Source organism: Rattus norvegicus, chromosome 2 (genome assembly GCF_021556685.1).
Source record: "Rattus norvegicus strain SHRSP/BbbUtx chromosome 2, alternate assembly SHRSP_T2T, whole genome shotgun sequence".
Lineage (NCBI taxonomy): Eukaryota > Metazoa > Chordata > Mammalia > Rodentia > Muridae > Rattus > Rattus norvegicus.
In genome coordinates, this window is record NC_141535.1 from 193492501 (window position 1) to 193517580 (window position 25080).

General features: G+C 39.1%; 2 protein-coding genes across 9 annotated transcripts in view; both read left to right on the forward strand.

The window, feature by feature from the left end:
- The window catches only part of Ptpn22 (protein tyrosine phosphatase, non-receptor type 22), a 47862-nt gene extending 45209 nt beyond the window's left edge, over positions 1–2653 (forward strand). For 4 of the 5 annotated variants that reach the window (XR_015661428.1, XR_015661429.1, XM_087620041.1 and 1 more), the window contains one exon: positions 2369–2647. Coding sequence is in view for 2 of the 5 variants with exons in the window: in XM_087620041.1 (XP_087476167.1) it covers positions 2369–2433 (65 nt within the window). In the remaining 3 variants the exon portion in view is untranslated. 5 annotated transcript variants of the gene reach the window in all.
- Positions 2654–4500: 1847 nt separating this feature from the next.
- Rsbn1 (round spermatid basic protein 1) overlaps positions 4501–25080 on the forward strand; it is a 53953-nt gene continuing 33373 nt past the window's right edge. For 2 of the 4 annotated variants that reach the window (NM_001191710.1, NM_001439507.1), the window contains 2 exon segments: positions 4501–5538; positions 18740–19413. In NM_001191710.1, the coding sequence (NP_001178639.1) occupies positions 4836–5538; positions 18740–19413 (1377 nt within the window). In that variant the 5' untranslated portion in view covers positions 4501–4835. 4 annotated transcript variants of the gene reach the window in all.

The following is a 25080-nucleotide window of genomic DNA, read 5'->3' on the forward strand; positions in this document are numbered from 1 at the left end:
AAGAGATGGCTCAGTGATTAAGAGCACTGGTTATTCTTCCAGAGGACCCAGGTTCAATTCTAAGCACTCACAGCATAGTGGCTCACTGCATCTGTAACTCCAGTTTCAGAAGAGCTGATGCCCCCGCTTGCCTGGGCAGGGACTGAGAGCACAGACAGACTGAAGGCAAAACATCAACACACATAGAAGGAATTATTTTATATAAATTTTAAATACATTTAATTTTTATTGAAATGAAATTTAAAAATTTAAAATTGTAGGAGAGATTAGAAAATGTAAGACTGCAAAGGAAGAAGCAAGAACCTGAGAGAACAGCCTGTTATTATGGTCTTTTTCTCATTTTGAGAAAATATTTACTATAAATGCTCTATTATCTATAAAACTTGGCTTGCATGTCATTCACCCCATGATTCAATGGTTACAATTGAAACATTAAGATTTGGTTGGATGTTGGTGGCACGTGCCTTTAATCCCAGCACTTGGGAGGCAGAGGCAGGCAGATCTCAGAGTTTGAGGCCAGCCTGGACTATAGAGTGAATTCCAGGACAGCAAGGGCTACCCAGAGAAAACCCTCCTTCAAAAGTTAAAATTTATATGAAATTAGTTTAAAACATTCAGATGGAGCATTGTGTAAACTATGAAAAAACACGCAACTTTGCCTTGGCTACAAAAGTTTTCTGCGTCCGTCTTTTCTCTAAATCACTTGAGCGATGTACGGATCATCTGACTTTACTTTGTGTGGCCCTGAAATAAACCTACATCCATGTTGCTTCTTCTCAAACATGCCTAGATTTCAAAAGTTTGCATACTTGAACGCACTCAAACATTTCTTAAAAATTGTAAGAATATGTTACTTAAACCCCCTACCCCAAGGGGTCCAGGTTTCTTTCTCTTGAATTGACTCGTATGCAGAAAACAGTAGTGCACAACTGTTCTAAGGTACTAGGAATTAGCTGGTGAATCAGATCAGATATGGGTATCTGAAACTGTAGTTGTTCTAAGTGAGGCTATAACAGGTCCTCACCTCTCTGCACAGCGTATTGGCTATAGTTAAGGTAACTGCACTGAGGAGATGATGTCAATGTGGAACTACTTCATCTGAATATTTTTCTTCTCCTTATTACCAAAGGAGTAAAATTTATATGAACTAGGCTCTGTATACCTTACCAACTTTTAAAATTACTAGTTAAGGCACAACTGTCCATGTGGGCATCCACCCCAGCAAGGTGGTTATCACCAGGCTAAAGCTGGACAAGGACCGCAAGAAGATCCTGGTGAGGAAAGCCAAGTCCCGGCAAGTAGGAAAGGAGAAGGGCAAATACAAGGAAGAAACTATCGAGAAGATGCAGGAGTAGAAATGTCATGCACAGTTTTCATTAAAGACTGCTTAAGTAAAAGAAAAAAAATTACTAGTTAATAAATATCAGAGGTTTCTTCCAGTTCTGGCATATAGGTATGTATGTGTGTGTTTGTATGTGTGTGTCTGTGTTTGTATGTTTATGTGTGTGCTTGTATGTGTGTGAGTATATGTGTATGTATGTATATATGAGAATCTTGCAGTGCTTGTTTGGCTGGCCTCGAGCTTGTGTGCTTGGATTATAAGTGGTTGCCACCATTCCTGGCCTACTACAGTTTTGTTTTTAGATTTAAATTTAGTCGTAAACATCAGCAGTTACTATGGAAGGGGATGAAATTCAAGGATTAGAAAGATCTTTGAGTTTTTCGTTTTCTGTTCTCCCTCTTTCAAACCCTTCGTTTTTAAATTTAAGGCACCAAAGTTGCTACGTGTAAGATGCTTTGAGAATCTACCACGATTGAGACCTAATAGCTTTTATTTCATATGATATGAAAGATTTCCTTATTCTTCTTTGTGGAGGCAAGGGAGGTGCATTTCAGGAAGAAAAGTAATTATAACTCATCTAGAACCATTTCTTTTCAGGATTATTTTGTGGTTTCTAAGTTTTGAAAACAATGATTTAGTAAATGCAGGAATTTCTGTGCTACATAGTTACAGAACTAGATTTAATAATACCACAGAAATATTATTGCTTAATTTTATAAAAGTTAAATTTGTTTTGTGATCAGTGGGTGAATGAAACAGATAAACGGTGCTATATACTCAATTTTTACAGGCTACTATAATCAGGGTTCTTCATACAGACTACTTGTCTAGCCATAGTTTGATCCCCAGTACAACAAGAACAATGTTTTATTTTCATTTAATCTTTAATTATGACAATACCTTAATAGTCTATTACTAAACTGATTAAAGATGGTACTTAACTTTTTTAATGCTATGCTCTAAAATTCAAGTATTCATTTCTGTGTAAAAGTATCTGTTTTCATTCAGTTTTATTTTTGTCCCCAGGTTTTGGAACTCGTTTTTCAAAACCCAAAGGACCAAGGAACCCACCATCAACTTGGAATATTTAACAACCTCCGGATTTATAAGAATATTTGCTAAAATTGTGCCTGCAAATAAAGCTACTGGAATACTGCTAGAATAATATCTGTAATGACGACATCTGTAATGACGACATATTGTCAATGAAGAGGGAAGCAGTGTGTGGAAACTTCCAGCAATCATGTATTTTCATATTCCTTCTCTTTTATTGGGAACTGCCAATAAAGTTTGTACTTCAGTTTATGTTTCAAAGTGTATTTGTTTTTCATTTTTGGAAGTTATATTTTACTTTCTCTCTCTAAATTTTCTACAAATATTAATTTTTGTTTTGGGATGATGTTTCCTCCTGCCAGAGCCTTTGGAGGGCTGGGATAACCAGCACACAAACCCAGCATAAACATTAATTTCAATAGGCTTGTAAGAATTTAATCTTAACTAACATTCTCTTTAAAATATTTTTACGTATACAAATGTTTTTGCCTGTATGTACGGATATACACCACCTATGTGTAGAGCTCATCGAGGCCAGAAGAGGGAGTCAAATCCCTTGAATTGGAATTACAGGTTGTGAGTTGCTATGTGAACTGAACCAGGGTCCTCTGCAAAAGTAGTGAAATGCACTTAATTAACCATCCGAGTCATCCCCGCATCCCTTCAACTAAATTTATGCATTGCCTTAATATTAAAAATAACTTAAAAAAATAGGTCTTGCTATGCAGCCCCAGGCTGACCTCAAACTAATGATCCTCCTACTTCAAGTTGCAGATCGCAGGTAGTCAGGTGTGCTCCACCATGACTGACTGAAGGTTTTATTTAAAAAACAAAACAACCCTACTCTGTGCTTGCAGCTTGCAGTACTGCTTGTGGAAATGACTGCTCCTGGATGTTATTTTTGTGTAAATGGAGTGCATTTCCTCTATCTTCCCAAATGTTGTGTAAAAGGAGGAAAGATGATTTTAAGACGATTTACAAAGAATGGCAGTGATCACTTTTGTATTGTTATAATGGGATGTTCAACTGTGTAGATGCTTAACCAGTTATTCAACTTACCAATTCTAGATAAGAATCAACAGCAGTTACTTTTTGTTGGCACCTTAAAATTATTTTAATTCTTTTTTGATAGTTTTCTTCATAGAAAAGGCCCTATATATAAACATGTGCAATTTATATTCACAACCATTAAAGGTACTGATGATTTGAAAATGTATTTTTGTATGAATATGGATTCTCCTAAATTATATTTTAAATCTAGCTTTGCACAGTAAATAAGTTAATGGATCTTTATTATTTTAAAGGGTTCACTTTACTTTCCCTATCAGTTTAATATTTTTACTTATAAAAATATAACCTAGCAACAGTGTTATTTGTGCTTTAATACTTTTTATTAGGAGACCCAATGCTAGGGCATATTGACCAGTATTGCTACTTGTTTATTGTAGTACAACGTATCCCCAGTAGGTGTTTAAAAACTTCTCTATTTTAAACGATAACTTTTATTGCAGAAGTTCACTCAGCCTAAGTTACTTCTCTGGGAACTAGTGGTGTTAAACCATAGCGGCTTTTATATGCCTAGTACATCATTGTAGCCAGTTATTTCCAAATATTTTTCTCAAGGACTTAAATGCAATTCTAGGTAAAAAGCTTAAGTAATGAAACTCAAAATGGATTTCTGAATAGACACCATCTCCTGGCGAACAGTGTCGGGTTGGCAGCGCTTTTCACATTTGCATATTTATATTTATGGCTTGAAAAAGTTAAAATTTTTGTTAACAATAGCTATATGTTCAACAAAAATGCTGAATTCTACGGTTCCAAGCATTGGAAAGTGACTCTGGAAAGGCGGAGCTGCTCAGGGAACTCCTAAGGCAATATTTGCACCTGCCTTGAGCCTGTAGTTGTTAACTCCGAAAAGCTATAGAAAAATGCCTCCCCCCTCCCCCTGAATAGCAGCTTTACAATACTGTACAGCGGAATCGTCGTTTTACATATTCCGAAATCCTTTTTCTCCTCGTTTGTCAAGAGTAAAGGCTGAAGATTCTTTTACCTCACAAAGGCTATGGGAGAAATACGAAATTGAAAAGTCACTATGGAAACCACCTCCGGGTAAGATGAAGGAGGAACACTGGAAGTGGAGCGTCTGAACACACCACCAGACTCTGAAAGCTATTAACATTGTTTGGGCCGTTAGGGCGGTTGGCGGCAACTCGCCGGCGGGCGGCAGTTGCGTCGCACCCCGAAGCGTGCCTTGGCGCACGCTCCCCTCCGCTCCTCCACTCAGAGAGCGGGGTGGGGGAGCGGGGGAGGGGGGGCGGGGAAACCCAGAGGGCGCTGGAACTACAACTCCCGCAAGGCTTTGCGCGCCCAGGGTGCCTTACAATAGAAGCTCGGTTGGCGAGGTCTGCGGAGAGGTGCCGGAACTGCCGTTTCCGGCATGTTCAGGTCTACGAGAACGACCGATCAGTGGAGGGCGGGGGAGAGACTCCAATGCCCAGCGGGCCATGCGCGGGCGGCGCTTGCGCGAACCGCGGACGGGGGGGCGGTCGGGCCATTTAAATGTGTGTTTGTGGGTGAAATGGCTGCGCAGGTCGGAGCGGTTCGCGTAGTACGGGCGGTGGCGGCGCAGGAGGAGCCGGACAAAGAGGGGAAGGAGAAACCCCATGTTGGGGTTTCGCCGCGGGGAGTGAAGCGGCAGCGCCGGGTGAGCAGCGGGGGTTCTCAGGAGAAGCGGGGGCGGCCGAGCCAGGACCCCCCTCTCGCTCCCCCTCATCGGCGGCGTCGTAGCCGCCAACATCCCGGGCCGCTGCCTCCAACGAATGCCGCCCCAACCGTCCCGGGCCCTGTTGAACCTCTGCTCCTGCCGCCGCCGCCGCCTCCGTCGCTGGCACCGGCCGGGCCCGCTGTCGCTGCCCCGCTCCCGGCCCCAGGCACCTCGGCCCTCTTCACCTTCTCGCCCCTGACGGTGAGCGCGGCCGGGCCCAAGCATAAGGGCCACAAGGAGAGGCACAAGCACCATCACCACCGCGGCTCCGATGGTGACCCCGTCGCCTGCGTTCCGGGCGATCTCAAGCACAAGGACAAGCAGGAAAACGGCGAGAGGAGCGGAGGGGTGCCTCTGATGAAGGCCCCCAAGAGAGGTGAGAGCATGCGAACCGCTGGGGCTCGGGCTGTAGGTCTCAGCGCCCATATCCCGCTCCTTTAGGACTGAAAGGCGCCGCTCTACTCCCCTGAGCCCACTGAAGTGGACTCCGGATTGCAGGCGGTTGCCACAGTTTGACCTACTTGAGGCTTCTCTCTGAGGCCGAGCTGTCAGTTTCCATCCCTGTTTGCAGTCCCCCGGAGCCTTTGCAACATTTATTTTCAAATTCGGCAGGGTTTCCGCGCCGCGCGGTGCTTGGCATCGGATTAGTAGGTGGGGTACTAAAACCTGCCTTTCTGAAGTAAAGTGCTTGTCACTGAAAGTCCCTTCTTATTCTCTTTCTTGGAAATCTTTAGTTTTTCTCATTCCCGGCACCAACGTATTTGCAGGTTTGACTCTGAGTTTGAATTCTCAAAGAGGTTACACAACTCACTGGTTGCCTTAGCTTCGGCGAGGTTAAGAAAATCATTTACGGTGTTTCTTTTTCAGCTAGACGTGGTAAAAAAAATTTTTTTTTTAATACTAGCCCTTTTAATCGTCAGTATGGTATAGGATTAGTTCGAGGAAGGTTTTATCACCCTTTGAATCCTAGGACGTAGACCAACCATATCTCTGAAGGAAAGGAAGCGTGCAGTAGGATGTAGATGCAGATTCTAGTTCCATTTCATTATACCAGAGCACTGTTTGAGAATCTCTGCAATTCCAGCAGTCTTTAAAGGTATTTTACATAGAAAAGGTAGGACTAATTAAATGTGCTTTTGAGAGGAATTAGAATGGCCAAAATCGGTGTCCTCTATTGCCAGATACTTGTAGCATGTATTTTTATTCTTTATCGAAGAAATGAAGTATGCTTCTGGTTATGCCGTATTTATACTTTGTATATATTTATAACTTGAAGTATTCCTAATCTCAGTAATACACAAACACATTAGTATGTGTTTGAATCCTGGGTCATTCCAATTATTAACATGTTAGTGAAAAACTTATCTTTGAATCTAAAATTTTGAGTGTCTTGGATTCTTCCCATATATTTAGTCATAGTGCTAACCAGTTTGTGTGTGAGTGTGTGTGTGCGTTGTGTGTGCGTGTTCTTAGGTGCAAATAATAGGCTTTCATTTTTCCACTGGACAGACTGCATCTATATTTTTCATTGATGGCATCCAGACACCATCTTTATGAGTATAACTGTGGCAAACTGACTGGTGTGCCAGTTTCCAAAATAATTGCATATTGGAGTAGCTTATATTTTTACCCTTCTTCCCCACGCTTCCTGGTGTGTGTCCATACACAGCTACAGGGAAGTCTGAATAATCATTTCCTTTGAATTTGTGCTGTAGGAGAGAATACTAGTGCCCATGGCATAGAACCCAGACTCCTAAGTGCTAGTTCAAGCTTTATCACCTGGCTTTACTTTCCCTTGCTTCCCTTTCCCAATGCCTTGACAATTCTCATTTTAGCAGCAGGCAGTAAACTGACTAGAAATGATCAGAGATCTCTTAGTTCTCCTTTATGGGGGAGGGTGGTGCTGACACGTGTAGTAATTCACAGTGTGCGCCTGGGAAGACTATACAGGCCCCGTGTTCTTTTAAAATCAAACAAAACCAGTTCTCTAATGCTGATGAATAGAGTTTCCTCAGATGATGCAAATGTTCTATATCTGTGTTGTCGAATATGGTAGCCATATGTGGCACTTAAACAGATTTGTAATGTGGCTGTGTGACTGAGAAACTGAAATTCTATTCTATTGTAATTTATAACATGTTACATACAGCTCATGGCTACTACATTGGATTGTATAGCGTTTTGCCAGTACAGGAAGAAGAGAAATGGGTTAAAACCAGGCCATCTGAACACTTTTCATTCGTGTTTTAGAGATAATTGGATTGTGTACCTAAGCTATATATATTCTGGGGGAAATTGGGCCTTTGGTCATGTGTATTTGAGAAAATCTGTACAGTAGTGGACTGGATCTCTGAACCACACTGAAACTTCTGCATAAAATAAACTGTTAATATTGTTTAGTTTAAGGTTTTTGCATTGTTGGACCAATGCTTGTGAAAAACCTCACACTGTGTTTTATTTTTATTATCTTCAGGTTCAGGAGGAATGGCTCTGGAAGTAAATTTTGGTTCTACTACTTACCGTGTGATAAGGATAAAAAATTAGTCTCCTTTTAACTGCAGTTTTCCTATTTGTAAATGAGGCTGTGGTATTTCATTCATATGGTTGTTATAGGGAGTGTGGGGGCATTGTATGGAAATCATTTAAAATAGTGCTTGGCTCATGGTAGGCAGTTAAAACTAGCTTGCTTTATTTATTTATTTGTTTATTTATTTATTTCTGTGCTTGGTCCTGTAAACACCTTTAATAAAGTAGGTTGTTGTTTACAAAGGAATCTTGTCCTAAGATTTTTTAGGAACTTTGAAATAATTACAGATTCATAGAAAATACCTCAGAGAAGCCCTTTTCCTTTTTCAGTTTACTTCAGTGGTTATATCTTATATAACTATTGTATAATACCAACACCAGGAAACTGACGTACGTACGTGTGTGTGTGTGTGTGTGTGTGTGTGTGTGTGTGTGTGTGTGTGTGCAGGCATGTACTATTTTATCATATGTAGATTTGTGTAACCACCATTGTAAACAAGGCACAGGAGTTTCCAGAAACATCTCGTGGACTTCCTTCATAGTTTTAGGCTCTGTCTTCCTAACCTCTCTTCTGTTTCTAACCAAAACCAACCACTATTCTGTCTCTTTCTTTGCAATTTTGTCATTTGAGAATATTATGTACCAGGGTCTTTTGAGGCTAGCTTATTAACCTCAGCCTGGTGTCTCCAGGATCGTCCATGTTTTCCACTACTGGAGAGTATTTTCAGCAAGGGTATAAGTGATTCTTGGATTTAAGGAATTTTGGTGTCTAGTTTGGGACTATTAGAAATAAAGTTTCCTGTTCAGAGTTTTGTTTGGAAGCAAATTTTCACTCTTTGGGAGATGTTTTTATTAGGTCATGTGGTAAGTATATGTTTATGGTTGTTTGTTTGTTTATTTTTGCCATGTTGCCATACTGTTTTCCTAAGTGCACTTTTTGTTTTCCTGTTAGTGACTTAATTCTTTTATTTTTATTTTTATTTTTTTACATTCTTGCTAGTATCTGGTGTCGTAACTATTTTTATTTTAGCAGTTTCAGTAGCTGTGAGGTGATTATCTTATGGTCTCATGGCTAATAATAATAACCAATTTTTCTTGTCATTTAAGAGCACCATCAGTAAAATTTGTACCTTGGTGGTTTTTGTTTGTTTGTTTTTGTTTTTTTTTTTTTTTGTGTGTGCCAATTTTCTAGTCATATTGTTTTTTAAAAAATACTTTATAATTTTTTATTGAGAATTATTTGTATATTACAGGTATAATTCCTTTATCAATTATTTGGTCTGTAAATAATTTCATGTAGTCTATTGCTTGATTTTTCTTCTCAGTTTAGTAAGATGTTTCACACAACAAAGCCAGCAATGTTTTATTGATTCTTTTCCTTAATGAATCATTTTTGGGTGTCATTCTGCCCTTTTAATTTCTTCTCTTTTTTCCTTTTTTTTTTGCTTTATAATTTCAGTTGTTTAAATCTGTGGTCCATTTGAGCTAATTTCATACAGGTGTGAGATTAGTGAGATAGATTATTTATTTATTTATTTATTTATTTATTTATTTATGGTAAATAGTCACTATAACATCTTTAATTGAAAACTGATTGTCCTTCCATTGAATTGCCCTTGCACCTTTATCAAATCACTTCTGCAGCCGATGTCCTAGGTTGCTTTCTGTTACTGTGATAAACACCATCCAAAAGCAACATAGGAAGGAAAGATTTGATTTCACAGGTCTCAGGCCATCCTAACAGGAAGTCAGGAACCTGAAGGCAGGGACTGAATCAAAGATCACAAGGAGCACTGCTAGCTAGCTTCCTATAGATCATTCTGTTTGTTAAACCACCCAGGATCACCTGCCCAGATTTGGCATTGCCTGGGTCCTCTCACGTCATTAATCAAAAAGACATTGCTCAGACTTTCAATCTGATGGAGGCATTTTCTCAATTGAGGTTCCTTTTTCCCAGGCTCTAGCATTTCAAGCTGACAGAGGTAACCAGCACATCTGATGAGGAGGCAGGGAGACTAGAGCTTTTCAGCAGCCTGGGTTACATAGCTAACTAAGGAGAGGAGGGGCTGCCTGCCTAGCAATGCTGGTTCAGTCCCCAGCATAGCCCCGAACTGGCTGTAGTAGCACTAGCTGTAGTTGCACTGGCTGTAGTAGCACTGGCTGTAGTAGCACTGGCTGTAGTTGCACTGGCTGTGGTTGCACTGGCTGTAGTAGCACTGGCTGTAGTAGCACTGGCTGTAGTAGCACTGGCTGTAGTAGCACTGGCTGTGGTTGCACTGGCTGTAGTTGCACTGGCTGTGGTTGCACTGACTGTAGTAGCACTGGCTGTAGTAGCACTGGCTGTAGTAGCACTGGCTGTAGTAGCACTGGCTGTGGTTGCACTGGCTGTAGTAGCACTGGCTGTAGTAGCACTGGCTGTAGTTGCACTGGCTGTAGTTGCACTGGCTGTGGTTGCACTGGCTGTAGTTGCACTGGCTGTAGTTGCACTGGCTGTAGTAGCACTGGCTGTAGTAGCACTGACTGTAGTTGCACTGACTGTAGTAGCACTGGCTGTGGTTGCACTGGCTGTAGTAGCACTGACTGTAGTTGCACTGACTGTAGTAGTACTGGCTGTAGTAGCACTGGCTGTGGTTGCACTGGCCGTAGTAGCACTGGCTGTAGTAGCACTGGCTGTAATCTCTGCACCTGGAAGAAAGGAGGGCCAGGACTAGCTCCATCCTTTCCCACAGGCTCCCTTGAAGCCAGAGACTTCAAAGTAAAACAAAACTCACTTCTCCTGCCTCCTATTTTAAAAGTTGGTAGGATTGGTTTTCATGTTTTAGATTGTGGAAAACCCTCATAGCACAGGAAAACTCTGATATGTAAATTCTGTGTCCATGGATAAAAAGTTTTATTGGAATACAACTGTTCATTTATATATTATCTATATATTTTTGCATTTTAGTAGCAGGTTCAGACTAGTTAGGCAGAGACCAGATGCTCTACAAAGTGTGCTGGGTTCTTTACAGAGTAAGTTGGCAACCCCTGACTTGAGACATGTTCCTGCACATCACCCCAACATTACTCAATCCAAATTCAAATATAGGAAAATTTCAGATATTACCACTTCAGACACCTGGCATTGCTTATAGTTAAAAGAAAAGTTTGGTATGTAAATCCTTGTTCCACAATTGGAAGTAAAATGGTTTTCAGAGTTGAGGTAACATACCTGAAATTTTCTAACAGTAGAACTAAATATTAGACTTTTAAGAAAAACCAAACACCTCAGGATCCAGTTTGCATTTTCTGCCATGTACATTGAGATCGATGCTTATAAAGAAATATTAATGGGGGGAGCGTTGGGAGGGGAACACCCATAAGGAAGGGGAGGGGGGGAGGGGGATGTTTGCCCGGAAACCAAAGAATTATTATTAAGTATTAAATAAATTTAAAAAAATATTAAAATGTTTGCTAAATCTTATAAGCAGTATGCTTCAGTCTACCTAAATAGCTCCTTGTATCCTTTGAGCTTAATTTCTTTCTCTCCTTTGTTATTGTTCATTAAAAGTAATAGTTTCCTTTCAGTTGTTGGTAGTAAGGGAAGAATCAGAAGATCCTTGCCTAGCTCTTACCTCCATTGTCATTAAATTTAGAGGATTGCTCTTATGTGAATCTTCATAGTCAGTTTTTCTGTTTACCTTTGACCCCTTCCTAACTGCTATCATGTGGCAGTGTTTTGTGATACACAAAAGATACTGGGTGTGATGACACATTTGTGAGATCACAGTATTTGGGAGGCTGAGGATCGCTAGCTGTAGTAGGGCCCTATCTTAGAAAACAGAAAGATATTGATAGAAACACTTGATTGATTTTTGTGGTAGGAATGGAAAATTATTGTGATTATATTAAGAGTTAATTTCATTTATCAGAAATTTCAGAAACTCTTTTTACCTATCCACCCAAAAGGAAAAATTTCTTGTCCATAAGGCATGAAAACTTTCATATAACATAAGGCCATCTTTGTGATCACCCAGTTTGTAAAAGGGCACTATGTTTGTGAATACAATAATACTTTTCTTTACTGGAAACTCATATAGGCTAGAATCTGAAGTCCATTAATTGTAACTGGATAATCTTAGATAATAATTTACTAGAGTATTAGGGAGAGAGGCTTAGAAGAGACAGAGGGGAAGGAAGTGGACTGTACTGTAGTGGAGGAATCTGAGTTTTGGAGTTAGATGAGTCTGAATCTTAACTGTTAGCTGCTAGCTTTGTGACCTAACGGGAAAAAAGATCTGTCTACTGAACTGAATTGTTGGATTAAAACGGGATAATGAGTAAGGTCCTAATAGACATCTAGTGAGTCAGTTTTCTCCCTCTTTATTTTTACTGTGATACACTATTTCTTACTCTGGGCCAGTAATTTCTAGTTTTAATTTGATATTCCAGAGTTGTTGACAAATATTTTAAGGCGTGTTATCCAACCCTTTTATTAATTATGTTTACAATAAGATAAAGACCTGTGTGTCAGACCTGTGATGAAAGATTTATTCCTTTGTTTAATCGTAGTAATAACTCTTACAATAAACACTGGTGTTAGTATTTTAAGGTAAGAAAATAAAGGCTTAAGGGAATTTCTGAGTTTGTCCAGAGACTAATGAGCAGTCACGATGAGATAGTCATTTCAGTCTAACCTGTGAAACATAGTGGGGAGAGGGGCACTTTGTTTCTGTTTTGTGTTAGGGTATTGTGCTATACTTTAGGCTAGCTTTGACCCCACATATTCTATCTTCATTCCTTCTGGAACTCTGGATTAAGGGGGAACATAAATACCTAGCTTCAGCTTGCACTGTGTGTGTGTGTGTGTGTGTGTGTGTGTGTGTGTGTGTGTGTGTGTGTGTGTTTTCATGCTTTTGTTGGTATGCTTGTGGAGGCCAGAGGTCTATCTCTGGAGTCATTCATTCTTCATGAACCTTCTGCTTTGTGTTTGAGACAGTTTCTGTATTGAGCTCCAGGGATTCTCCCCATTGTTGGGATTCCAAGCACTGCCACTACAGTTGGCTTTTTTTTTTAGGTTGGGGGCTGAACTAACTCAGGTCCTCATACTTTGTATAACAAGTACTTCACCAATAGAGCTACTGCCTACTCCTACATGGCACATTCTGCCTGTAGATTTCCACCATTGGGTAAGTATAGCACAATACCCTAACACAAAACAGAAACAAAGTGCCCCTCTCCCCACTATGTTTCACAGGTTAGACTGAAATGACTATCTCATCGTGACTGCTCATTAATATTGTTATATTCTAGGATTATGCCAAATACTTTACATGCATTTTTCATTTCTTCTGTACATTTTTATAGGGAAATATTCTTGTCTCCCTTCCCTCATCTTATCACTCAGAAGCCCTGAGGTAAGGAAGTACTGTTTTGCAAAAGGCTAGGCTACCTTATTTATTGTGGCAGTGCAAAATGGTAACGCTTCTTCAGAAGACAATTTGGCAGTGTTTAAGAAGCTGAACATATTCTGTGATGTGGCAGTTTACATACTATTTTTTATTTACCCAAAGGATTTGGAAACATCTGCATAGAAATTTGTAGCAGCCTTATTCTTAATTGCCAAAAATTGGAAACAACTTAGTTGTTCTTCAGTAGATAAATGGACAAACTGTGGTGCATCCCCAATGGAATATTATACAGCTCTAAAAACAAACTACTGAGTTCTGAAAAGTAATAGAGTAACCTTAAGTACATTAGTAGTGCAATAAGAAAAACAGTCTAAGAGGGCTATATACTGTGAGATTCCAGTTATGTAACACTGAAAAAGAAAAAGCCATGTAGACAGTAATAAACGTCAGTGGTTGCTAGTAATTAGGAAGGGGAGCACTTCAGATAGTCAGATCACAGGAATTTAGGGCCATTAAACTTCCCTATATAATATTGTAATGGTGAGCCCATATCACTTATATTTGTTCAAACAAGAATGTACAGTACCAAGAGTGAACCATAATTTAGACTGCGACTGCTAAGTGATGAAGGCATGTCCGTGTGGTGTGTTCAGTGGAAGCAACTGTGTGCTGTGAGTTTGGCATGGAGATTGTTTATGGGGTATATGGGAAGTTTGTGTCGCAAACAAAACAGAACACAACATGTTTAAGGTTGAATGTGTCCCTGTAACTCTGTAAGGGTAGCATCCATCAAGCAAAGGCAAGAGGATCATAAATTCAAGGCCAGCCTGAGCCACCTGATAGGTTCAAGGCCAGTTCAGGGTAAATAGAACCTTTTTCAGGAAAACTCCTATAATGAAAAAAAAAGTGCAGTTTTAGGAAGAGGTAGAACAGGGTTTCCACCTAACTCGCTTTTTTTTTTTTAAAACATAGAGAGTATGAGTGTACAATGTTAAAAATAGTGACTCCCAAAAACTTGGCTTCAAAAGGAGCACCTTTTTGGTTTTCCATTTATATCAGGTTTTTTATAAAACTGTTAACTACCCACAGGAGAAGCAAAAATAATTTATTCCTCCATTACTTTTGGGAGACTGAGGTAAGAGGATCTTCAGTATAAAAACCAGCAAAGCCGGGGGTTGGGGATTTAGCTTAGTGGTAGAGCGCTTGCCTTGGAAGCGCAAGGCCCTGGGTTCGGTCCCCAGCTCCGGAAAAAAAAAAAAACCAAAAAAACAAAAAAACAAACAAAAAAAAAAACCCAGCAAAGCCCTATCTCCAAAGCAGAAAGAAAAAAGTTTAGGATGCTTTAGTACTTGTTTAAGTATGAATGATTGCTTGCTTTTGCTTTTCTACCATGTTTAGGAATTGAAGGTACCATATTTCCTAAGATATAGTTCAAGTGCATGCATGCATATTTGTGTGCTTGCACACATGTGCATGTGCACATGATGGTACCAGAACTGAACCCAGAACTTTGAATGCTAGACAAGCACTCTCCCAGTGGGGTACATCCTACTCCTCATGCTATTTTTTGCTTTAGTGAAAACAAGACTAGTGTGATATGAAGTAAATTAGGCTAGTTGATAATAGATGATAGCTAATTCGAGGACTTTTTCCATGTATTCTAAGTGTAGTTGTGATGACCTTTGAAGAGAGTCAGCAGTTTGTTTCTAAGGTCAATGTCCCATGCACATATGCACAAAAACAATACTAATAAAGACCAACATGAAACTGAGGATAGTAAGTTTTAACTCTTACATTATGGAGAAAAAACTCAGAAGAGACTTCCTGAATGCATTTTCTGTGGGGAAAGTAAACTATTGTACCAGGAGTGGAAAGATCATGAAGCCTTTAGGCATTTCATTGCCCCTCCCCCTTTTGTAGACATTAACTTTTGAATAATGTTTTTTACTCAGAGCAAGGTGATTGGCATTTTTTCATAGAGCAACAGTGGCTGACTTGTAATAACCAACAGCAGATGGATGCTTAGGCCACCAGCTAGCTGCCACCACTGCAGTTTAATAACACAATTTGTTTGTTCATAGAGACTCATTAGCAAGTAGGAGATGAATGGTCTCATCTATAGACAAAGAAAGGCAAGCTTTTGGTATCCCAGCCTGAGAAAAAGAGTTAACATTTCAAAAACAGGATTAGCTAGTAGATAGATTAAAATTTGTGAGATTACAATTAAAGTCCATTTCATTTCCTTCCTTCCTTTTTTTTTTTTTTTGAGACTGTTACACTATTTTAGTTTTCCTATAAGTGTTTTGGGCTAAAACTGACAGAGACTTGGCCATATAGAATGCCACTGATAGGCAAATAGTAATGTAGAAAGTAACAGTCAAGGCACTTCCTTCTCAGTGCTAATTTCAGTGGTAGATCTAGGTTATAATTCTTTTTTTGCATACCTCTTTTGAAGATTTCTGAAATTTAAAATTTCATATTTTTAGAGATATTCTCCCCTTCCCCTTGAAATTTCTAAAGGATTTAGTAGGGGGGTAATAAGAAATATTTTTGAGTTTGTTTAACCTTTATATTGAATGACGTTTGTTCCTTAGAAAAATTGCCTAAATTACTGATTTATTAGGAAAAGTATTTAGATTAGTTTTATTTGGTAAATATAAATGACTTGAGTGTTTTAATTATGATATAGTTCTATATTTTTAGTTGCCAGTATAAGTAATCTGATTTTATATATGTTATATAGTTACATTATAAATGATGCTTGTAAATGAAGTCCCCATCCATTCTTTTTTTTTTTTTTTTTTTAAATGCCATTTCTCATTCTGACTTCCTCTGCTTGGACCTCTTGAGTATAGAGATCACAAGGGTGATGTCCATGCCTGGTTGTTGTTTTAAAGCAAGTTGTATTAAACACATTGTATATTGCTCAGATGCTTTAAAGACTTGCATTTTAAAATATTTTATTTAGATTTTTGTAATTGTAGTATATGATCATTTGGAATGGTTTTATATAAAATCTTTATACTAATTCATATTTTTGTGTTATGTCAAATAAGTTTGTTTTTTGTTTTTTTTTTTTTTTCCTTTTTTCTTGGAGCTGGGGACGGAACCCAGGGCCTTGCGCTTGCTAGGCAAGTGCTCTACCACTGAGCTAAATCCCCAACCCCGCCAAATAAGTTCTTTATAACTAGGTATCTATGTTAACTGAATTACTTATGTTGGAAATAGTATTGCTTGGTAGATAAATTCTGTATAGTAAATGCTAGGCTAAGTTTGAAGGGTAGGACTATAATTGTTATTTAATCTCAAAGATTTTCTGTGTTTTTGGACAGGTCTATTTCCCTACTACTAAATAAAAGATGTCTTTCTATACTGCAATTGTCAATTCATGCGAACTGTTTAAAACTTGAGTCAGTTTTGAAATTATAACTTTAATTTGTTTATTATAGAAAATTGGAAAGTATATATAGGCAGAAGAAATAGACATTTATAATCCTGCTACCATTGATAACTATCAGTAATACCTTAGCGTACATGCCTCCAGATATTTTTCTGTATTTGTGCATACAGCCCATACATAGTTAAAGCAGATTGTCCCCAACTTTAGATCTTTTGAAGTGAATCTCTTTAGAAATTCACTCCTAGCTCTTCAAATACCCAGGTCTTTTATTATTTAGAATCATTCTAAATTTCACCTCTCAAAAGAGATTCCCCAATATCCAGAATGGCCTTTGTTCACCATCTACTGCCTGGTAGTACTGTGGCTGCTTGATCTTCTCCAGCTAGATTATATGACACAGGAGAGACAAAATTGTGTCTGTGCTGTGGTCAACACTGCAGCTAATGTCCAGAGTGCACCTAGCACATGGTGTGTATGTTTGTAATGAATTCAAGCGAATTCAGAAAAGGTATTCAAAAAAGGTATCAGAATAAGCCTATGTTAAGTGCTCTGGAATAAAAGGTAGTATATACTCTTGACCTCATATTACTTTCAGTCTAGAAGAAGGGTGGAAAGTTAAGCATGTACTCGGGAATGGGAGGTGCTATGGTGGGAAGTGCAGCATTAGGCTATTTTCACTGCATACTCTGTTAGATGGGGAAGCTATGGTGCAGGGTTTCTAGGAGAGTGACAGTATGAGCGTTTTATAACATGATTTTTATGTCAGTTTCTCTACTCTGTTATTTATAATGGCTTGGTAATATATGCATGTAGTATGTAGCTATCAGAATTTAACTTCCATATTGTAAAGTTTAGAGGATTTTTCTTTCTTTTAAAAGATATTGTCATGACTATCTTTGTAGATCTTTCTTCCAGTTATTTCTTAGATAAAGTTATCTAAAAAAAAAAGTTGACTTAGAATTGTTTTTTCTGGATCTGGAGTTTGTACGTATATTCAAGGCTTGTGGTACATATCACCAAATTGTCATTTGTGAAAAATTTATCAGTTTCTTTTTAAAATAAGGATTAAGATTTTGGGGTCTAAAGATTTTCTAGTTATCAGCCTGTGATCATTGGCACTCTATATTTTGCTTTGCTCCTCCATAAAACAGTGTAGAGAGTGCCTTCCTCAGATCGGATGTCGGGTGAAATGCTGTATGGAGAGTGCTTTTTGCAGAGCCTGGTGCAGAGTAAATTACCTCAGCAAATAACTTGTCCCCATTTGCTGGGGTTTGCTCTGTGATTTCTTTTTGATATCTTGCTGTTTGTGTTGCCTTTCTTTTACTTTTTCCCATGAGAAGAAGAAAAAGGCTTCTATTTCAGGGCCTTTTTTGAGACAGTCTTGCCTTAGAGCCCCGACTAACTTCTAGTTCTTCATCTTTTGTTAGTTTCCCAGACACAGTACAGTTGTGTGCTACCACGCCAGGCCCAAAAGGATATTATTGTAAGGTCTTGGACTTTCCTGAAGAAAAGTAATGACCACGTTTAAGAGACACAGCAGGAAAAAGGGGTGACAAAAATGTAACAAGACAGAAAGGGAAAAAAGATTGGGAGGAACAAGAACAATTGTGGAGAGTAGGTAGCCAGGTGAAAGGAAAGTGAGCTGCGGGGAAAGTGGGAGTGGCTATCAGTCTGTGTCTTATAGTTTAGTTGCCTCTTTCCCTATCCTACCACTGCAAGACAACATCGCTTTTAAAGCCCATTTGATAGGTAAAATACTGTTTTATGGCTTAATTTGTCTTTGGCTCAACTGTATGTACTATAATAATTAATAGACGGACAGGAAAATGTGAAACACCAAACTTGAATTCAGATTTTATCTGAGTAGCCAAACAAATGCTTCATATGGTGAAGCACACACTATTTCCGTCTTTTATCTTTATTACAAGTCATGTGAAATGTGTCCTCTGTGCTTGTGTGTGTGTCACTGGTGTGTGTGTTGTCCATGGCCTTGCACTTATTAAGTAAGTGTTATGTACTATTTAGCTGTAGTTCCACCAATAGCTCATTACCAGGTTTTTTGTTTTTTGCTTTATAGTATAATCTTTAACTCAGAATATTACTATATTTTAAGATTTTTGTGTCTTTTATTTCTAATGATAAAAGATGTAATAACATTCTCAGAAATTAAGGAGAGGGTTTTTAATTTTAGATCAAATACCTTAAGACACATGTATATTGACACTGGTCCTAGCAACTAACTTATTTTTAATTATTGTGGCCAGAAACAGCAGATGAAAATGGTAAAACCCAGAGAGCTGATGATTTTGTCTTGAAGAAAATAAAGAAGAAAAAGAAAAAGAAACACCGAGAAGACATGAGAGGAAGACGCCTTAAAATGTACAATAAGGAAGTACAAACCGTCTGTGCTGGCCTGACCCGCATCAGCAAAGAAATTCTCACCCAAGGACAGCTAAATAGCACTTCAGGAGTTAATAAGGAGTCCTTCAGGTATTTGAAGGATGAACAGCTGTGCAGATTAAATTTGGGCATGCAAGAATATCGGGTGCCCCAGGGAGTACAGACACCTTTTACAACGCACCAAGAACATTCTATTCGCAGAAATTTCTTAAAAACAGGTACTAAATTTAGCAACTTTATTCATGAAGAACACCAGTCCAATGGTGGTGCTCTTGTCCTTCATGCATACATGGACGAACTCTCATTTTTGTCTCCAATGGAGATGGAGAGATTTTCTGAGGAGTTTCTTGCTTTGACATTCAGTGAAAATGAGAAAAATGCTGCGTACTATGCTTTAGCAATAGTGCATGGAGCGGCTGCTTATCTCCCAGACTTCCTGGACTACTTTGCTTTTAATTTTCCCAACACTCCAGTGAAAATGGAAATTTTGGGCAAGAAAGATATTGAAACAACCACCATTTCAAATTTTCATACTCAGGTAAGGTAAAATTATTGTTAATTGGATAGTAAATACAGTATCGCAACAGTTTTGTGTTGTATAACACACCTGCACACACTATAAAAATTCCTCATAATAAAAGTACTTCACACAGTCTTTTCTTTAAATTGTAATTTCTAACTGGTGGGATCTTTGGTGTAGGACTTGTACTTGCTTGAAGACATGCTTTATACATCATTATGAGTTTATGGAAATAAGCTTGAAAATGAATTCAGGCTTTATATTTCGGGTAGTACTATAGTGTAGAGTATATGATTTAGACACAGTAGCCTCAGGGTAACATTAGTGAAGACTGATACTAAAATAGAAAACGGAAGGGTGTTGGCTTATTTACATACCAGGCTTTGCTTAAGTTCTTTCAGTAACTTGTTGGCAGTCTATCCCAGAAATACATCCCATTGGTGTGGCTTGTGACTGGAGAGACCGCCATTGCCTCTGCTCCTTTTGCTTGTGCACTGTTGTAGGTCAAGACGTTTTCTGATTGAAGCCTTGCTTGGGCAGTTAGGCTTAAGTCAGCAGGGAAACGTTCCTTTCTAACCAGTTTTTAGCCAATTGTTCTTTTCAGTGGAATGATTGTAGAGCATTAAAAAGAACAACGAGGAATCTGAAGGTTTTTAAATGTTTTTGTTTTTGTTTCTTCCTTTGCTTTCCTCAGACTGTGAATATGAATGGGCAGTGCTAGGTTTATGCTGTAGACATTGCAGTTCAAATTTAGTGGAGACTATTTCACTTTTTAAAGATTTATATAATGTGCCTTTTCAGGTTTTATAGTGACTTACTGCCATTCTCTCCCTTACATTTTTGAGGTAAATGAAGTTACATACTCCGACTCTCAGCTGCTTCCATTAGAGAGGGTTCAAGCTGCTTAGCCTCACCTGAACCCTCCTCTAACTTGATTTTTTAGTTACTCTTACCATCCTTGCCTCCAATGAGGGGAGTATCCAATTTTGATTTATGGACTTCAGAATTTCTCTAATTGAAGTTCTCTCTGCAGTAGAGAGAGCAGGAGCAGCTAATCTGGAGAGGTCGCAAGATGAATCTGCCCAAGATGTTGGAACTCCATGTGCAATAAAGGGCTTCGTCTTGGATTTTGGCCTTGTTACTGCAATCAGGTACCAAAGTACTGACATTTGTAGTAGATTGTCCTTTCTTTTTCTTTTTTTAAGGAGTTTTTCCCTTTGAAAGTTAAAGAATCCTACTTTGATAAATACTAAAAAAGAGACAAGAAAACAACTCTAAGTCTATAGTTAATGAAGGTATCGCTGAGAGTGGGATTTACATGTTCCATCACTTTTTTAGATTAGAGAAATGAAATTTTCTATTTGACAGACCAGCAAGTGTATCTAAAAAATAAGCCAGAAATCTGGGGGGGGAGATAAGTTTTGTAAAGGTGACTTTTTCTATAGATTGAGTTTGTATGTCAACAGACAATACTCCGACAAGTTAGACATCTCAAAATGGTATTCCCTGCTGATTTTTGTCTTCCAATTAATTTTTTAAATGGAGCTGATATTTAAATGACTGTACCAACAACTTACCTTGAGATTTACTTTGTGGTTTATAAAATAAGTGCCTTAAGGAATATGTTAGATTATTATGGAGTTAGACCTTATTATTTTAGCGGTGTAAGAGGATTGAAGCCTGGGTCTGTTGTGACTGTGCTCCAGTAACTCAAGCTTTGATTAACCCATGAACCTTGCCATTTGCATCTGTAAAATCTTTGATGGATGTGAAGATGGAAGCTAAACACGTTCGTTCACATTTGTTTATGGCTTGTAGAAATGTTCATATCAAGAGTATTTGAACAACCAGGAGGTAGGTAAGCAATGTGTCTCTGTTATCCAGTCATACAGTCAGTAAGTAGAAGAGTCAGGATAGAAGCCGAGGCCATCTGACTACTTAATGTTACCGCTGGGAAAGAGATTGCTGCTTCCGTTTGTCTAAAGTTGTGGTTATGAAGCTAAAATTGTATTTCAGTGTAAAGTAGGAGAAGTTTTACTTTTTATGTTTTTAAAACAAATATGCTTAGATGCTGGGAATTAAGTGAACACATGGGATATTTTGGAAATCTGTGTTCTGTGGGCTTAGGAACTTGTGTCAAGCTATAAAGTCAAGTAAATATTGGGCACTTTTGAAAAAATTGTTTTGTTCATAGATTGACATGTAGCCATAATAATTGTTCATGACTGCATTTCAAGACAGGTTTCAGCTTCTACTGAGCACCTACCAGGTACTGCACACTCAGTTTTTAAAAGGACTAACTGATGAATTTAGCCTAGTAGAGAGGTGAGTAAGGTGGCAGTTTAAGAAGAATAGACGTGTGCACAGGGAAAAACCCTATTGTTGAGGGATCAGGGTTTGGTGATTAGAAGGCATTTTAAAGCATGTTATGCTTAAGGAGGCTCTTAAAAGCAGATCAGTACTTAACTTGGTGTCTTAGTTAGGGTTTTACTGCTGTGAACAGACACCATGACCAAGGCAGCAAGTCTTATAAGGACAGCATTTAATTGGAGCTCGCTTACAGGTTCAGAGGTTCGGTCCATTATCATCAAGGTGGGAACATGGCAGTGTCCAGGCAGACATGATGCAGGATCTGCTGAGAGTTCTACATCTTCATCTGAAGGCTGCTAGCAGAATACTGGCTTCCAACCAGCTAGGATGAGGGTCTTAGAGCCTGTGCCCACAGTGACACACCTAACTCCAACAGGGCCACACCTTCTAATAATAGTGCCACTCCCTAGGCCAAGCATAAGCAAGTCATCACACTTGGTATTGGTCATTGTTAAACAAAAGTAATTTTAGCCTATGAAAAATATACAGTCTTGAGAATGTGTCACATTCGGGTAGCTGCGAATAGCGTGGTGAAGCAACGGTACATTGGTTGCTAAGAGTGGTTAGAGTGAGAGGAGGGAGAGAGAATAAGGCTGAGGGTTAGTCAAGGGTATGAAAAACTAAATGATATGCTGAAACACTTTTTCTAAAGGGTGATGGGGAATTACTAGTTGCTTTTCATAGGGGGAGTACCAGTAAATTAAAGATGAAATGGTAAGGTAGAGAATAAAAATGTGGGAGAAAATGAATTTGGAAACAAGAAAACTGATTAGGTTACTATAGTAACTAGATCAGAAAAGTGCCATATCCAAACTGATAACAGTTTTGGAGAAAAGAATGAGATTTGAGAAATTAGGTGTAGGCTAACTGGGTTTAGTGAAAGAGGTCCAGTTTTTTTGTTTTTTTTTTTCCTTTTTTTCGGAGCTGGGGAGTTGTAACTCCCACTCTGTCTTCAGTGCTAGAGATTGAACCAGGACTGTGTACTGGACAGCTGCTCTTTTGGGGAGCCAGCAGGCCCGGGCTGCTAGAGATTTGAATTGGAGGTGTATATTTAAGCTTATTTTTAGAAAAGATCTTTTAGTAGCTGAATATATGGATCTAAGATTGGGAAATGCAGGTTTTGGGTTAATTAACACATAAGCAAAATAGAGATATTGTAGAATCGAGAAGAGGTGTAGTGTACCTGCTTGTAAGTGTGAGAATTTGGGAAGATACCCAAAACGGAAGGCAGACAAGGATGTGTTTCCTAGATTTTAACAGTAATGGGATGATAAAAATATAATATAGCCAGCTGTGCAGTCATGAGGCCTGAAGTTTGGATCCTGTCACCCATTAACTATCGGCGGGGGGGGGGGGGGTGTCTTGCAAACACTTGCAGCTCCAGCTTATCGATCTGATGTCCTCCTACAGCCTTTGTGCACATACAGACATGCATATCACACATGTGCAGATACATTCAAACACACAAAAAATCTTAAAAAAAAATTACACATTATGCTTGCAGACAGAAGCCCAGCATGGCTGTCCTCTGAGAGGCTCTACCCAGCACCTGACTCAGATGCAGACACCCACAGCCAAACATTGGACAGAGCTTGGGGAGTCTTATGGAAGAGTTGGGGGAAGGATTGAGGGCCTCAAAGGGGATAGGAACTCCACAGGAAGACCAACAATTAACCTGGACCCTTGGGGACTCTGAGAGACTGAACCACCAACCAAAGAACATACATGGGCTGGACCTAGGCACCCGGCACTATGTAGCGGATGTGCAGCTCTGTCTTCATATGGGTTCTGAACAACTGGAGTGGGGGCTATTCCTAAAGCTGTAGCCTGTCTGTGGAATCTGTTCCCCCTAACTCAGCTGTCTTGTCTGGCCTCAGTGGGAGAAGAAGTTCTAGCCCTGCATGGACTTGATGTGCCAGGGTTGGGGGATACCAAGGGAGTTCTCTACCCTCTCAGAGGAGGAGAGGAAGGGGTTGGGGGAGGGACTATGTGTGGGGTTCCAGGAGGGGGTATAGCAATGGGATGCAAAGTGAATAAGTAAAAAATTACACAGCAAGTGATGGATCAAGTAAGATAAAGATGGAAAAGTATTAGGCTTACAAGTTAGGAATTTAATTGGAAACATCATAAAGACCAGTGCTTTGCAAAACACTGCGATGATGGTGGTGGTAGTTGATCTTAAGTATTGTAAATTGTAGCTTTTCTTTAGAACCTTGCTATCAAAATGCTTGAGTGTTTTTGGTAGCACCACAGTGTGTGCTACAAATGTTTGTTCTTGCTTTTCCTGAGATCTTCCAAATCAGAATCTGGACGTCTGCAGGTTCCTGGGATGATTATTATGTGCACATGATGATTCAGTAAGCACTGCTTTAGAATTTGTCCTCTAGCAGGAGAGGGCTGCCAATATGGAAAGCACATTCTAGGCAGGGTGTGTCTGATGAGTGGTAAGGATAGCAGGTTAAACAGGTGGTTATAAATGGTTATTAAGTAGGCTAAAGCTATCCCAAGGTGGTTTGGGAACTCCAGCATTCCAGATTGCCACAATCACAGAATTCTTACCAGTTAATTAGCCTTTTAGAATCTTTAACCTAACCTCAAATACCTCTTTTTTTCTCCCTTGGGAACTTCAACTCATGAAGTAAACTGTAGGCTTGTTTCATGTAAGAAAAGTGAGAGTTTCTATTACTTTTATATTTTTTAGTTACTATATTAGGTCAAGCTAGGATCCATGTATAGGCTGTTTTTCTTTTCTTCCTTTTTTTTTTTTTTAAGATTTTACTTATTTAATGCATGTGAGTACACTGTAACTGTCTTTAGACACACCAGAAGAAGGCATGGGATCCTGTTACAGATGGTTATGAGCCACCATGTGGTTGCTGGGAATTGAACTCAGGACCTCTGGAAGAGCAGTCAGTGCTCTTAACCACTGAGCCATCTCTCCAGCCCCCACACCCCCTTAACATTTTTTTTTCTTTTTCTTTTTTTTGGAGCTGGGGACCAAACCCAGGGCCTTGCGCTTGCTAGGCAGGCACTCTACCACTGAGCTAAATCCCCAACCCCCCCCCCCCCCTTAACATTTTATAATCATTAAATATGTTTTCAGGAGGTCAGTTCATTGTGTCGGTTGGAACATCAAGCAGATCCTTGTTTGCTTACTTAGCTCCTAGGACTGACTGCTAAAGGACAGCTTTGTGAATTTGAATTTCTAAAAGACCATGCATGTATTAAGACAATAAGATGTTTTTATAATTCTGTAGGAATATTTATTTCTAATTTTTAATTGGTCATTGGCTAAGTTACCACTTTTGACCAAAA